The sequence below is a fragment of the Carassius gibelio genome, chromosome A22 (genome assembly GCF_023724105.1).
Source record: "Carassius gibelio isolate Cgi1373 ecotype wild population from Czech Republic chromosome A22, carGib1.2-hapl.c, whole genome shotgun sequence".
Classification (NCBI taxonomy): Eukaryota; Metazoa; Chordata; class Actinopteri; order Cypriniformes; family Cyprinidae; genus Carassius; species Carassius gibelio.
In genome coordinates this window covers 4641257-4654776 of record NC_068392.1, presented here as the reverse complement: position 1 = coordinate 4654776, position 13520 = coordinate 4641257, and the positions used below count along the sequence as shown (strand labels likewise).

At 35.5% G+C, this 13520-nt stretch overlaps 1 protein-coding gene and 1 long non-coding RNA gene across 2 annotated transcripts in view; both read left to right on the top strand.

Annotated features, from left to right (window-relative positions):
* The first annotated feature begins 409 nt into the window (after window positions 1-409).
* LOC127942849 (carcinoembryonic antigen-related cell adhesion molecule 1) overlaps window positions 410-13520 on the top strand; it is a 30219-nt gene continuing 17108 nt past the window's right edge. The window contains exon 1 of the mRNA XM_052538842.1: window positions 410-634. Within this exon, the coding sequence (XP_052394802.1) occupies window positions 583-634 (52 nt within the window). The 5' untranslated portion in view covers window positions 410-582. The remainder of the gene's footprint in view (window positions 635-13520) is intronic.
* Window positions 1315-11673, top strand: LOC127942904 (uncharacterized). The gene is made up of 3 exons (XR_008149474.1): window positions 1315-2270; window positions 10335-10369; window positions 10790-11673. It is a non-coding gene; the product is annotated as an uncharacterized LOC127942904 (long non-coding RNA).

The window sequence follows — 13520 nt, the reverse complement described above, 5'->3', positions numbered from 1 at the left end:
TTGTAATTATGCTGACTTTTGGAGAAAAAACGTCACTCTTCGTGTGATAGTAACTATTTATAAATTATATAGATATAAATGTTCTGCCTCATATCTTTGAAAATGTGGTAATTCTAAATTTCCAGTGAAAGAACGCACTATAAATGCGTATGTGCACTAGTCTAGATCATCACGTGATGTATGCGTGCACTGTTTTGTTTGGACGGGGGATGGATATTCTGAAGGGGCCAATCTTTTTTGTTGACTCCATCCTGCATCCTTTTTTTTCCACTTCTTAAACTATTGTGAATTTACATTCTGCATTTAAATTAATAGTAATACCCACTGCAAACCAAAGTTTATACCGTGGTGACCGTGGCCACCTCTGGGGGGCGCCCCTGCGGTGTACCGACGGAGGATCAGCCGCGTGCCAAAAAACGCAAACCTATCTTGTCGGTTTGCCCCCGTTGGTCAGAACCTTTTGAACCGGGGAATTTGTTCACGTCATGTTTAGTTTGGGGAGCCTCCCAAAATACTTTCATTTCCAGCATCAGAGCGTTTTTACTTCAATCCATTTGTATCGTCTTTCACCAAAAACTGAAAATGAAGCACGTCTTTATTTTTCTCTTTTTGCTGCTGTGTGTTCGTGGGCACGGTAAGACGCAACACGAATTTGTCTAATATCACCTTTATTAACTTTATTCTGAAATTCAATTGTATTTTGCTCGACTATTGTAATACATTCAATTGTTACAATTTTCCTTAAACATTTGTGTGTGTGTGTGTGTGTGTGTGTGCAATTATTTCAAAAACACATGTAGCATTTTTGTCACTGGTGTAACGTTCATCAATATTAAAAGATTTTATGAAATATTTTTTCTCGATTTTTTTTTTGTTATAGAAAAATAATGCAAATACAAGAAATGCTTCATATTAAATCGTGAGTTAAATGAGAACATTTCTGATATATGAAAAAAAAAACGTTTGAAATGCCATCAGTGTGGTTTTTATTTCAAAATCAAATGCGGTAAAACCAAGGGACCACTGTTTATTTTATTATGCCATTTATATAATATCTTTTATAGTTATGAATACTTTATTGTATTTTAAATGGGAGAAAACCCCTGTTTTTGACCGCAAAATAAAGCACTTTCGCTTTGTACATGGCTGTGGGGACGAGCACTTTTGTGGTGCTTGGAATAGTACTTTATAACTAATTAAAAACAAATATTGCCACATTTATGGCGCAAGAAGGTTTAATTGTTCAAGTAACACATTGTTTTAATGTAAAATATAACAAAATTGTGTTTTTCAATTGTAATATTTCAATAAAGGCTACCCAGCCGGCACATGACCGACCTTCAACGTTGAAATATGGTTGAAATAAGGTCAGTTGTGGTTTCAACGTTGAAACAACGTTGATTCAACGTTTAAAGCTGAATGGTTGAAAAACATCCAGCACATGACCAACTTTCAATGTTGAAATATGGTTGAAATAAGGTCAGTTGTGGTTTCAACGTTGAAACAACGTTGATTCAACGTTTAAAGCTGAATGGTTGAAAAACATCCAGCACATGACCAACTTTCAATGTTGAAATATGGTTGAAATAAGGTCAGTTGTGGTTTCAACGTTGAAACAACGTTGATTCAACGTTTAAAGATGAACTGTTGAAAAACTTCCAGCACATGACCAACTTTCAACATTGAAATATGGCTGAAATAAGGTCAGTTGTTTTAATGAAACAACGTTAAAAATGTTTAATGCTAAATGGTAGTTAAAGGTTAACAAGCTTTTAAATTATTTATATTAAATTATTTAAATTAATTAATTATTTTAATAGCATTTTAAAATATTTTAGTCATGATACCTATTCTAAAATCTAAAGGTATATGTTAAATATTATCATCATTAACAACAATAAAACTATATACATTTCGCTGCTTTATCACACTGAAACAACTCCCATTGGTAGTTGTATTTTATTACTTCTATCATGATTGGTTAATCTGGCTGTCATTCAGGAAACTGGACAATGAATCGGTTCGCGCCTTTCTACATTTAAAAATATGACCGTTATTGTCGTCTTTCTGTGAGTGAGGCGGCTAACTGTGAGCTGCTGCTCGTTATAACTGACTGCTCGGTCGGTCCCGAATTATTTCATATTTGCCTGTACATTTTTTATTTATTTTGAGCGAATTTGAGTCGTGACATGTCAATGGAGAACAAAAACTGTGAACACAAGAAGGGTCAGGTGTTCTGCGAGGTCCTGAAAACATCCTGGCAAAATGAGGTAAGAAAATCGCTAACGTTATCTTTATTATCTTTTGAAAATAGTAAAGTATTACCAGAGTTTACAAATGGGTAGTTTAAAGGACATGTAATCTGCAGATGAATAAATACCCGTGTGTCTATTTTTGCATTGCTTTATCACAGCTGATCAAGTTAGATGCTCACCTAATGTGTTGCTGGTAAGTTATGTGTTAATGTCTGTCTTTTAGAGATTTTCCCATATTTTCCTGATATGTATCCCATGCATTAGGTGTGTTATATATGTTTGTATGCTTATAATAGTTTCAAAGTGTTTTCTGAAACATATAAGTGCAAATGTCTGTATTTAAATAATATTGAAGGAGTGGATGCCGAGTTGCCATATCCTTCATACTGATATTATATTATATTATTACATGATTTCTTGTTTGACTATTAATCAAGTTATAGCAAGAGTGAAATGTGTAACCTTATGTGTGCTGTATTTCTTTTCCTCAAGATTAATGTCCACATATTATGTGTGTGTATCCAACCGTAATGATAAGACACTTGCCAGTGCTAGAAAGCCTTGAATTTTAGATAAGTTCTCTGTGTATGTGTGTTAGTATCTGTCTGTACAGGGAGAAGCTCAGACAGTCCCAGGACAAACAATCAACTGCCAGTGTCCAGCATATCAGATATATGTTTTTGGAGAGTTTTATCTAGGTTTTGGAACCAATCAGAATTTTGTTGACTCATGCATTGACGCAATTAGTATCCTCTGTCAGGGTATAACTGTGGTTGATTTTGTATTGTACTGGGGGGCGGCCTGCGAACTCCTTCGAGAGTGTTGAAGCTGACTTCTGCTGATGAAATTGCAAACTATTTTCTTCAAGTAAATTTATTATTATTAATTGAACTCATCTCTGAGTCCTGGTCTTCATTGCGACATATCTGGTCCTTGGGTTTTAACTGTAAATTCCCCTACAGTTAATGGTGGAGGATCGACGGGCAATAGTTCTTTGGTGACATCCCTGATCAATCATCAAACCAAGGTAGGAAAGATTTTAGATTTAATATTATTGGTTAGGGACTGTCTGTAAGTGGAGGGGGTCGAGAGAAGGAGGAACGATAGACTCACTCAGACGTGAGGGGGTAGACACCAGCTCCAGGATGGAGTAAGGTAAATTGGTGTCACAATATACCTGTAAATAAGTAACCTTGTGAGTATAAGGGGTACAAGTACACATCGGTAGGTCTTGATATAAGATATTTAGAGATGTGTACAGTTACAGAGGGAACAGGTGCACACCTATAGGTCTTAGAGAGAGACGTAAAAATTTGTTTCTAGGTGTGCACAGTCCAGGGGGGGACAAAAACGCATTCTTAACAGGCATGTGAACCCGTAAAGGGCAGTGCTGGGTCAAGCACCGAGGGACAAGGGACACGTAGGGCCGTAAATAGGCAGTGCTGGGTCAAAGCACAGAGAGCCAAAAGCACGAGAGGCCATAAAGGGCAGTGCATTTACGGCCAGGGAAGCCAAAGTAGGGGTATGGGAAATCCCGAGAAGAATGTAAGACGCTAGACGGGGGTTCTAGTCGTATCTCGCTCTTCCAACTCTCGATCACCCACCATTACAGACAGGGGCGCCCCGAGCTTAGAAATAGGCCAGGTCAGTGGTTAGGGAACAGAGTATCCAAAATTAGTTTTTAAAAATAAATAGTGATAATTCATATGTGCACCTATAAAAATATAGGGATATATGCAAAGGGAAAATATTGATTGATCTGGGATGCCTCAGGAACAACCCCAAAAGAGCTAAAATGTAGTTTTCATGACCCTGATTGGATTGGACCAGTATATGGAAATTCTGGAATATACTTTGCAATTTCATCACGCAGAAGTCAAGTGCTGTTGGTAAGATCGCCGCCTCAATATGTTTTTGGTTTATGATAGAAATATGACTGACAAATTAGGTAACCTGGTCAGCCCTGATAGAAATATTGAAACAGAAGAGAGCAAATGCTGTAAACAGTTTGGCTCTGAAGCTCTGACTTTAAAAAAATATATATATTCTCTGAATTCATTTAAAGAATGATCAGTCTGAGCTTTAATTATGATTGTAATGTTAAAACAAAAACTTGATTGGCTTTAAACTTAGAAAGAACCTGAGAAATAAACATTTATAAATGTATGTGCCGATTTGTTAAAAATAATCCCAGAAGTAACTGAGTGATGATTTAATCTGATTCTCTGTGCATAGAAGGTTTAAATGACAAAGAATGATATCATAAGACCTGTTCCAGTTCCTATATAATTGTTGAAAGTCCTGACAAGGAAATAAATTTTTGTTTATGAGATGATAAAGTTGTAAACAAGTAACATAAACGGGGGTTTCAAAGTAACTTTGAAGATAGCATGCTAGCAAGACCCAAAGTAATATACCTGGGTCAGATAACCTCTGACAGATTTAAAACCAATGTTGAAATTCAGAAGATATGTTGATCCAGAATTAAGTGAATGGATAAATACAAGTTGATGTAAAAGTAATGACAATGACTGCAAAGAACTTTGAGAAACATTTGAGTTGCGAAAATAAAGTAAAAATACAAATATAAAGATGTTTATTTTTAAAATGTATATAATTTCTGACAAGTTTTAAACTGGGCTAGAGTAAAATGATAGTACGATGAAATTATGTTAAAAATGAATGAAAATGCATTGTTACGAGTCCTGAATCCCTCAGAGTTCTCTCTCTCTCTCATTCAAAGTAAGCTAAAATGCCATTATCTGAGCCTGTGTTTAAGTGATAAGATATTTATAGTACAGCACAGTGTTTCAGTCAAATCATAGGCAGAGATGCTAAAGGACATGCTAAAAAGAGTTCAGATTTAATGCATTAAGAGGGCAATTGGTAGTTAAATGTTCAACTGCCCAATGCATGTAAGAGATTATAAAAATAATGAATAACAATTTAGGAGCAATTGTTGAAGAGACATGAGGTCTTTAAAATCATAATACAGACCCTGAGCTATAGATGTAATAATTTTGAATAGTTAAACAGTTGTATTGCTATTTGTTCTATGACCAGTAACTTATCTGTCTTATTTTTAGTCTCCACCATCATACAGGGCCTGATGGCTCCAGCTACAGAAGCAACAGAAAATTACAATGAATGGACGGGTGTGAAAAATAAATTCACTGAGTAATCTCAGCATGATAGTTTGGAGGTATCCAATTGAGTTTAGCGATTAAATATTAGTTGATTAACCTTTTTCAATGTTTTAACACTAGTAGGTGCTGTCAATGGCTCTCATGGTTCTTGAGTGCACCTTTCCTAAGTTGCAGGAAATACTGGATTCTGGAAGAAGACTGTCGAGGATGTTGCAACGGGAAAGAGTGGTTACCAGTGTGCATGAGGTGATTTCTCAATGACGGGTAAGATCCTCTTCTGGCCAATAGGGGACAACCTAAGGCAGGGGGTCACCGCCACTGGGCACCTGCCCTGAAGGGAGGTGTTATATGTGAGATGGTAGTGGAGTTGAGCGGATGCTTGATAGGCCTAGAGCATCATTAAGAGAGGAACTGTATGAAGTACAGCAATCTGCCTCAAAATGTGAGCTCCTCCAGACCTGATCACCAGCAACCGCATTCCTTGACTGATTGTTGTGACAAGCGTCCACAACTTGATGCAACTATGCCAGTGGATCACACCCTGAGGACAAGGAGCTTATTTATAAAAAGTTAATGGCAATGGGCTTTCAAGAACCATCTGAGACCATGTGATGACAGCCATTATTTTGAGACAAAAATTTCTTATGAGGCTAAAATGATATTGAACTAATATGTCTATATCATAGTCTTTACTCATGCAGGTCATTAGGCATGACACAAGATGATAACAAGATATGGTGGTGGCTAAAAATGAAGACTGCTTCTGCTTAATCAAGAGATGGTTTAGATAACAAAGGTTAAGGGAATTAAGCATGTAAGGTAAAAATAATTTTAAAGAAATGTTCCTAGCATTATGTATTTTAAACAGTTAAACTGAGATTTTAGATCTAGAAACTTTGACATTTTTAACTTATTTGAATAATTTAGGGTTATATGTTGTAATTAATTTTATATTATAGTCTAAGTTAAAGTTTGGCAAAAATTGTCAAAATAAATAAATAAATAATATTTTGCACAGTAAGAGAGAGAGAGAGAGAGAGAGAGAGAGAGAGTGCTTGAGTGGAGGCAGGGATGGTGCTCTTCTTCTATTATTGGCCTGCTAAGAAAGAGTAACCAAAACAGAGCAATAATTTTAAGACCAAAACAACCCAGCTGATTTTTCTCAAAATAAAAATCATTAATGAACAGGCAAACTTTGAGATTAGATAAGAGATTAGGTACAAACTTGGTAAAATGCACAGACAATGTTTGAGTTTAAATCCTTCCGATTTAATACCAAAAGGAAAACCTTAAATATGAGCTGTTAAAATATAAATGTATTAAGTATGTGCATGCACGAGGATGGCTACTATAAATTTTTGGGGGACAATTCTGTTCCTGTTTTGTTTCAATTGAGTCACTAACCTCTGGAATGAGTGTTTTATCATTACAGATGTGTTGAGTGAAATTACTTTACAGAAGTCGATAATTCTGAGTGAAACTAATGAAAAGACAATGCCGAACATGGGACGAGCTTTAAGAGGATTGGTTATCCAGCTCTGTCTGCTACTGGTAATAATTACTTGTTTTGTCTTTTATAACGCTGATTTAAATCACTCTCTGGATTAATATGTTAAAGAGTGTTTATATGATTGGATTTGTGAAATTTAAGTTTGCCGTCCAAAATGGGTTTAAAATCCATGCCTAAATTTAAATGAGGGTCTAAATTTTAACAAGTTAACACTTTGTTGTTTGAATGGTAAAGGTAAATATTTTAGACTTGACGGCAGAAAAACAGTGACAGATTGGCTACGTCACTATCCAAATTATCCAGAGAGCACCCTCACATAAAGAAGCCTGGTGGGAAAACAAAGGAGTGAATCCTGCTTGTGTAATATAATGCAAAAGCTTTATGTAGTGGTTTATGTAGAACAGAGATAAGTTGAACAAAAACGTGTGGATAGCCCCTTAATGGAGCAAATCCATAACAAGAGGTTTGAATTAATTGAAATAGCACAGCAAAAAAATAATAATAATAAATTTTGTTTGAACAAAACAATTGTAATAGGCTCTATGGAGCTGCTTATGAACACCTGTCAGGTCAAATCAAATTAATATTGTGAACACTGACAGGGCTTTTTGATAATGTATACTGTTTCAATACAGATTTACAGAAACTGAGGATGTCTCTTTAATAAATATTTGGGCGTTTAGAACTAAGTAATAGTATTGTTCATTTAGTAATAGTATTGGGAAATCTGTGTGCTCTTTTTCAGTTTATAATAATTTTTAGTAAATAAATATCACTGCCAAATGACAAACATGAACGAGGGTTGTTAAGACATTGATCACGTAGCTGACCTGTAAGCATTTCTAACTGACAAAAATAGTAACTAAATTGACTTTATATGAAGTATTGAGGATTTGCTTCTGAATGTGTCGTTAATATAGTCTGAGTACAGTAATATGGTATGAAAATTGACAAGATTTGCATTTAAAAAAAAAAAAAAAAAAAAGGTCATAATGCAATGAGTATCCAATGGTTAACAGTAATGTCATGGTATAAAATACATGCATGACAATAAGTGGACAGGTTAGTTGTATTTTAAAAGTTAGACACTTCGATACTTAAAATGTAATTTTGACCAAATGTCGTTAACAATGACAAGTTTAGATTTATGGTTTCATGTATGTTTAAACAGCATGTGAACTATGATGAGTGCAAATAGATTTGTGGTGAAAGTAAAACTTAATAAAAGGGCTATTAAGTAATAAACTAGGAACTGCTCTAGGTTTTCGAGGAAATTATGATTATGATTATTTTTATTTTTAAAGATGGCTCAATATTGATCTTACTTATTTTTGGTTTGTTTATTTTTTGTGTTTTTAACACCAAGTTTGGAGTGAAAGGGTAAAATGGATATTCAATCCCTCTAATTGCACCATTGATCGGGAAAATGATAGATTTTCATAAAATAAGGGTCTCTTTACTGGGATTTAGTTTATAAGCAATGTCTGTATTTGTTATCTGTGAGGTGACTGAGGGTCTGACATATGTCAGGAATGCAATAACAGTGGTTATTCATTTAGCCCGGCTTCCAGAGAATAATATATATATTATTTTAAATATATACACATTTATTGTAATGAGTTTATTTTAAGATATGACCAAATTAACTAAAATTCATCATAGTTGTATAAGACATGTTAAAAGAAAACAAACAAGGCAAATATCCTTCTTAAGGGTTAAAAAAAATGAATTGGTTATAGTGTATGCGGTTTTCTTTAATGATTTGTTAAATCTGGTTAATGAATATGCAAATTTAGTCTTAAGGTTGTTGGATAAATGTTTTATTTTAGAGGGTAAGTGTGAAGTAGCTGTAGTAGGAAGAGAGGTATTTACAAAGATATGTTGATGAAAGTATATATGGATTGAGGACACTTTTCCAGGTAGAGGGACACACAGAATAATTCATTGGAAAAGACATTATGTGAAGAAAGACTAGTGCAAGTGCCGATATTGTGGGATTAAGTAAGTAGATGAATGTATATGGGAAGTAAGAATGATTATGGGAAGTATTTTGTACAAAATAATGTGTTTATTACTAGAAATGTCAGCCAGTACCAGAGATCTTAAGTATATGCACCTGCTTAAGTTGACGAACAGCCTGCATTATTAGCATGCATCGCAACTACACCTGACCTCATTTATTAGACCAGATGTGGGGTATTAGACCCCACATTGATCTAAAACGGGGGACTGAAGGAGTGGATGCCGAGTTGCCATATCCTTCATACTGATATTATATTATATTATTACATGATTTCTTGTTTGACTATTAATCAAGTTATAGCAAGAGTGAAATGTGTAACCTTATGTGTGCTGTATTTCTTTTCCTCAAGATTAATGTCCACATATTATGTGTGTGTATCCAACCGTAATGATAAGACACTTGCCAGTGCTAGAAAGCCTTGAATTTTAGATAAGTTCTCTGTGTATGTGTGTTAGTATCTGTCTGTACAGGGAGAAGCTCAGACAGTCCCAGGACAAACAATCAACTGCCAGTGTCCAGCATATCAGATATATGTTTTTGGAGAGTTTTATCTAGGTTTTGGAACCAATCAGAATTTTGTTGACTCATGCATTGACGCAATTAGTATCCTCTGTCAGGGTATAACTGTGGTTGATTTTGTATTGTACTGGGGGGCGGCCTGCGAACTCCTTCGAGAGTGTTGAAGCTGACTTCTGCTGATGAAATTGCAAACTATTTTCTTCAAGTAAATTTATTATTATTAATTGAACTCATCTCTGAGTCCTGGTCTTCATTGCGACATATCTGGTCCTTGGGTTTTAACTGTAAATTCCCCTACAATATAATTTTAATGAATTAATGAAAATGAATAAATAAATAAAAGGATTGTTTAAAGCCATGGTTCTCAAAGTGTCAGGCCCCCTCTAGTTGTTATGCAGGTGAATCACTAAATTAAACTAATTAATGTTCATATATTTTAACTTAATCTTTGAGTAAGTTTTTTTTTTGCACATTTAAGTATGTTAGAGTTAAAGTACAGTACAGTTTTGTAACTTTTGTTACATAATTACATTTAAAATTACATTTTAATTTAAACTTTTTTTTATTTACCTGTGTATGTAAGCACAGTTGTAGTGTTAATGTTCAAACATGGTAAAGTGTCTGACAACAATAAATATTCTTATTAGAATAAAACTGCCTCATTTTTTAACTGTAGACCTGTAGCTGAATAGTTTGGTCTACTACGCTGCTGAAATGTAATGTTGGTCATTATGGTGGAACTTAATATTTAATAACAAATATTTTCTGAAGTGGTACTTGGTATAAAAAGTTTGAGAACCAGTGGTTTAAAGAAATGGTATAATATGAAATCCTGCTTTTTAAGAACTTTTCAGTAAACCGTTTCTTCTTTCCCCTTGTAGAGTCATCGAGGATCCAGCTTGTTCTTGAAACATTGGTAAGAAATTGTTCATCTGCTACATTGCACTGTCACTTCTGCTAGAGATGCTTTGACCTTTTGTGATAGGTTTTGATTGTACTTAGTTTATTAAAAATTTACTGAATTATATTTTATTTGTTTTACTACACTATATTACTAGTGTTTTGATTAAAACAGTGTAACTGGGGGTTCTGAAACACTGCTTGTGAATAATTTGTTAATATTGTAAATTTTCATCTGAATACATTAAATAAGTGTTTAATGAATAGTGTTGTCCACTTTGTTTCCAACCTCACTGTTACTGAACTGTAAAGTGAAAATATTGTGTGATTTATTTTGCATTCAGTTTTCAGTTAAATATATTTCACAATATCAAAGTTATTGTCAAACATTGTGAACATACCTAAACTCACTGGTTAAATCTTATGTTCCCTCCAGAAGTTTGCGCTCTGCAAGTGAACGACGCCTTGTGGTGCCATCCCAAAGAAGTTCACAATCACCCTCACGGATCTTTTCCTGGACTGTGTCCAGCTGGTGGAATCACCTCCCAATCTCAATCCGAACTGCTGAGTCTTTACTCATTTTCAAGAAACATTTTAAGACTCATCTTTTTCACCGGAACTTAACCAACTAATGCTAGCACTTTTCCTTCTTTTCTTGTCTTTCATATTAAAAAAAAAAAAAAAAAAACCTGGCTATGCGTTCTGTACTAGACTAACTGAGACTTGTCATGGCACTTGTATACTGTTGTTGTTCGCTTGTACACCTGACTGCTTCTGTTGTTCTCATTTGTAAGTGGCTTTGGATAAAAGCGTCTGTTAAATGATTAAATGTAAATGTTTATACAGGACGGTACAGAAAGTGCACACGTGGGAGAGAGTGGAGGGGACGGCGTCAGAAAGGACCTAGCGCTGGGACACTTTCAAGGATCACCCGAAGCACAACCACACTGTATACACTAAGGCTGCTGGTTCTAACATTTTAGAGTGCCCTGCGGTAGAAATCTCATTCTGCATTCCCCACGGTAAAGAAGACACAGTCCGGGGGGGTTCCCATTAGAAATCGACTGGTTGAAGGTTCCCTGCTCGTACTGTGCAACACATTTTCACTGCACAAATGTACACAACTCTTGTAATGAGACACATTACTAAAACATGTTTTTGACAGAAACTGTAGTTTTCCACCAAAATAAAAGATCCACTGGTTTCAGTCATAAAGGTACAAGGGTTTGTCTTGTAAGTGCTGAAAAAAATATGCATTTTTGTGCCGAATTATTTTACAAAAACCTTTAAATATTATTGTATTTGGATTGTTCTACTACATGTTTTTTAGCATTACCTCCATGCATACTCTGCATAATAAAGTGTGGGATTATTTTCATCTGTTTTATACAGTATGTTTCCAAAATTTAACTGCTGTTTGACAATTTTGAGCATGTGGTCGTTTATTGAAGTTGTTTGTAAAGCCATTGCTGCCAGTCATTAGATTTTTAGCCTTGCATGTACATTGTTGATCTAAATGCCAACTAGGATCTAGGTGTATTTACACACGGTGCAAGGTACGACGGGGAAACAACGTCGTGTTATCAACGCTGATTAACTTTTCAAAATCAACACCTCATTCAGCTTTCATCCCAGGGCTGCAGCACGACCCTAATTCACCCATAATGCAGGTAAGACGGTGAAACAGCGTCGTGATTTCAACGTTGATCCCATTTGCAAAATCGAAAGGTTTTTCAACGTTGATTCAACCATGGTACCTGACGTTGTTTCAACGTTGAATCAACGTTGAAATGCCGGCTGGGTAGGGACAGAAAAATGGACGATCATGGCTAATTGAAGCATACTGACTTAATAATATCCACAGAAGACAAACGATGTGCTGAAAAATATCAAATCGTACAGCCTTGCACGTTAAAAACGATTTGTGACATAAACTAGGCTATATAATGTAATTTAATGAAAAACTAGCCTATGTGGGTGTGGTTCTGTGGCACGGCAGGATTTGAGTCTTATGTTGTTGAGGTTATTTAATAATCATCCAACTATTCTAATGACCCACTTTTAAAGCCTCACAAGCCCTATAAAAAAAAAATAACAATTAAAAATAAAATAACAACAGAGCAAAAGTTGATTGTATTATAGACTAACACCATAGTTTAGGCTACACTCATGTTTGCTCTGCCTAATGTTAGCTATTTATTGTTAGCTATATTTTTTTTTTAATGTGAACATACATTAACATTTTAAATTTAACATTAAAATGTTGTTACTTTTTCCGTAATAATCCAGTAAATGGATGGATGAAAAATTCAGCTGCGGGCTCCACCTTCTGGCGTGACGCGGGAATTCATTCGAGACGACCTATGTGTATTTCTATCCCGCCATTAATTAAAACCAGAGTGAGAGGGGGGTATTCTCTAGCCGTTGAGTTGTTATTGCTCTAGCCATTGTTATTGCTTTGGATTATGGAAACTAATGAGTGCACTCTCTCTCTGACAGATGGTTCGTGTAGCCAAGTGAGTAAAACTGTAATTCATCGACTGCACGCTTGAGGCTGGCTACAAAAGGGAGTCAATCCCATAGACTCCCCATGTTAAAATCAGGGGGGCAGGGTTTCATATTTTTTTGAAGCACCCCTGGGAGCCGCCATAGACAGTAAAAGAAATGGACACAGCAACCCCATTGGAACTCAATTGAGACAAATGAAGTCCAGTTTTAGCGTTTTTTAGCACTTCCGTTTCTGACGCGCAGACTCAAACGAAGCTTGACGACGTCAGCAACCTGTCTGACAGATGTAAATCTTCTAGTAGCTGTGCGTGCAAACTGCCATCGTTAATCTTGCGGAGACGGCGAGCTTGAGCGGGGAGTTCTTTGTCGTGAGTGAGCAGGAGTAAGTATTCTGATTAATTATTTTGTATAGTATTTTAAAATGTAACGCCAGTACGCCATATTAAGTTAATTGCCTGCGAGCTTCTCCTCCTGTCTGTACGGTAATGCGACAGAGAGTCAAGTGGTTATGAAGCAATCGTTAGCCTATTTTTACAAAAACTGTTTATACGGGGCCATAATGTAACATAGAAGGTAATGGAGCCCTTTATACATTGTTGTGTATCTTTAGAAATAAATAATGGACAAACGGAGTGTTTAAACACCTCAGAGGTAAAGTT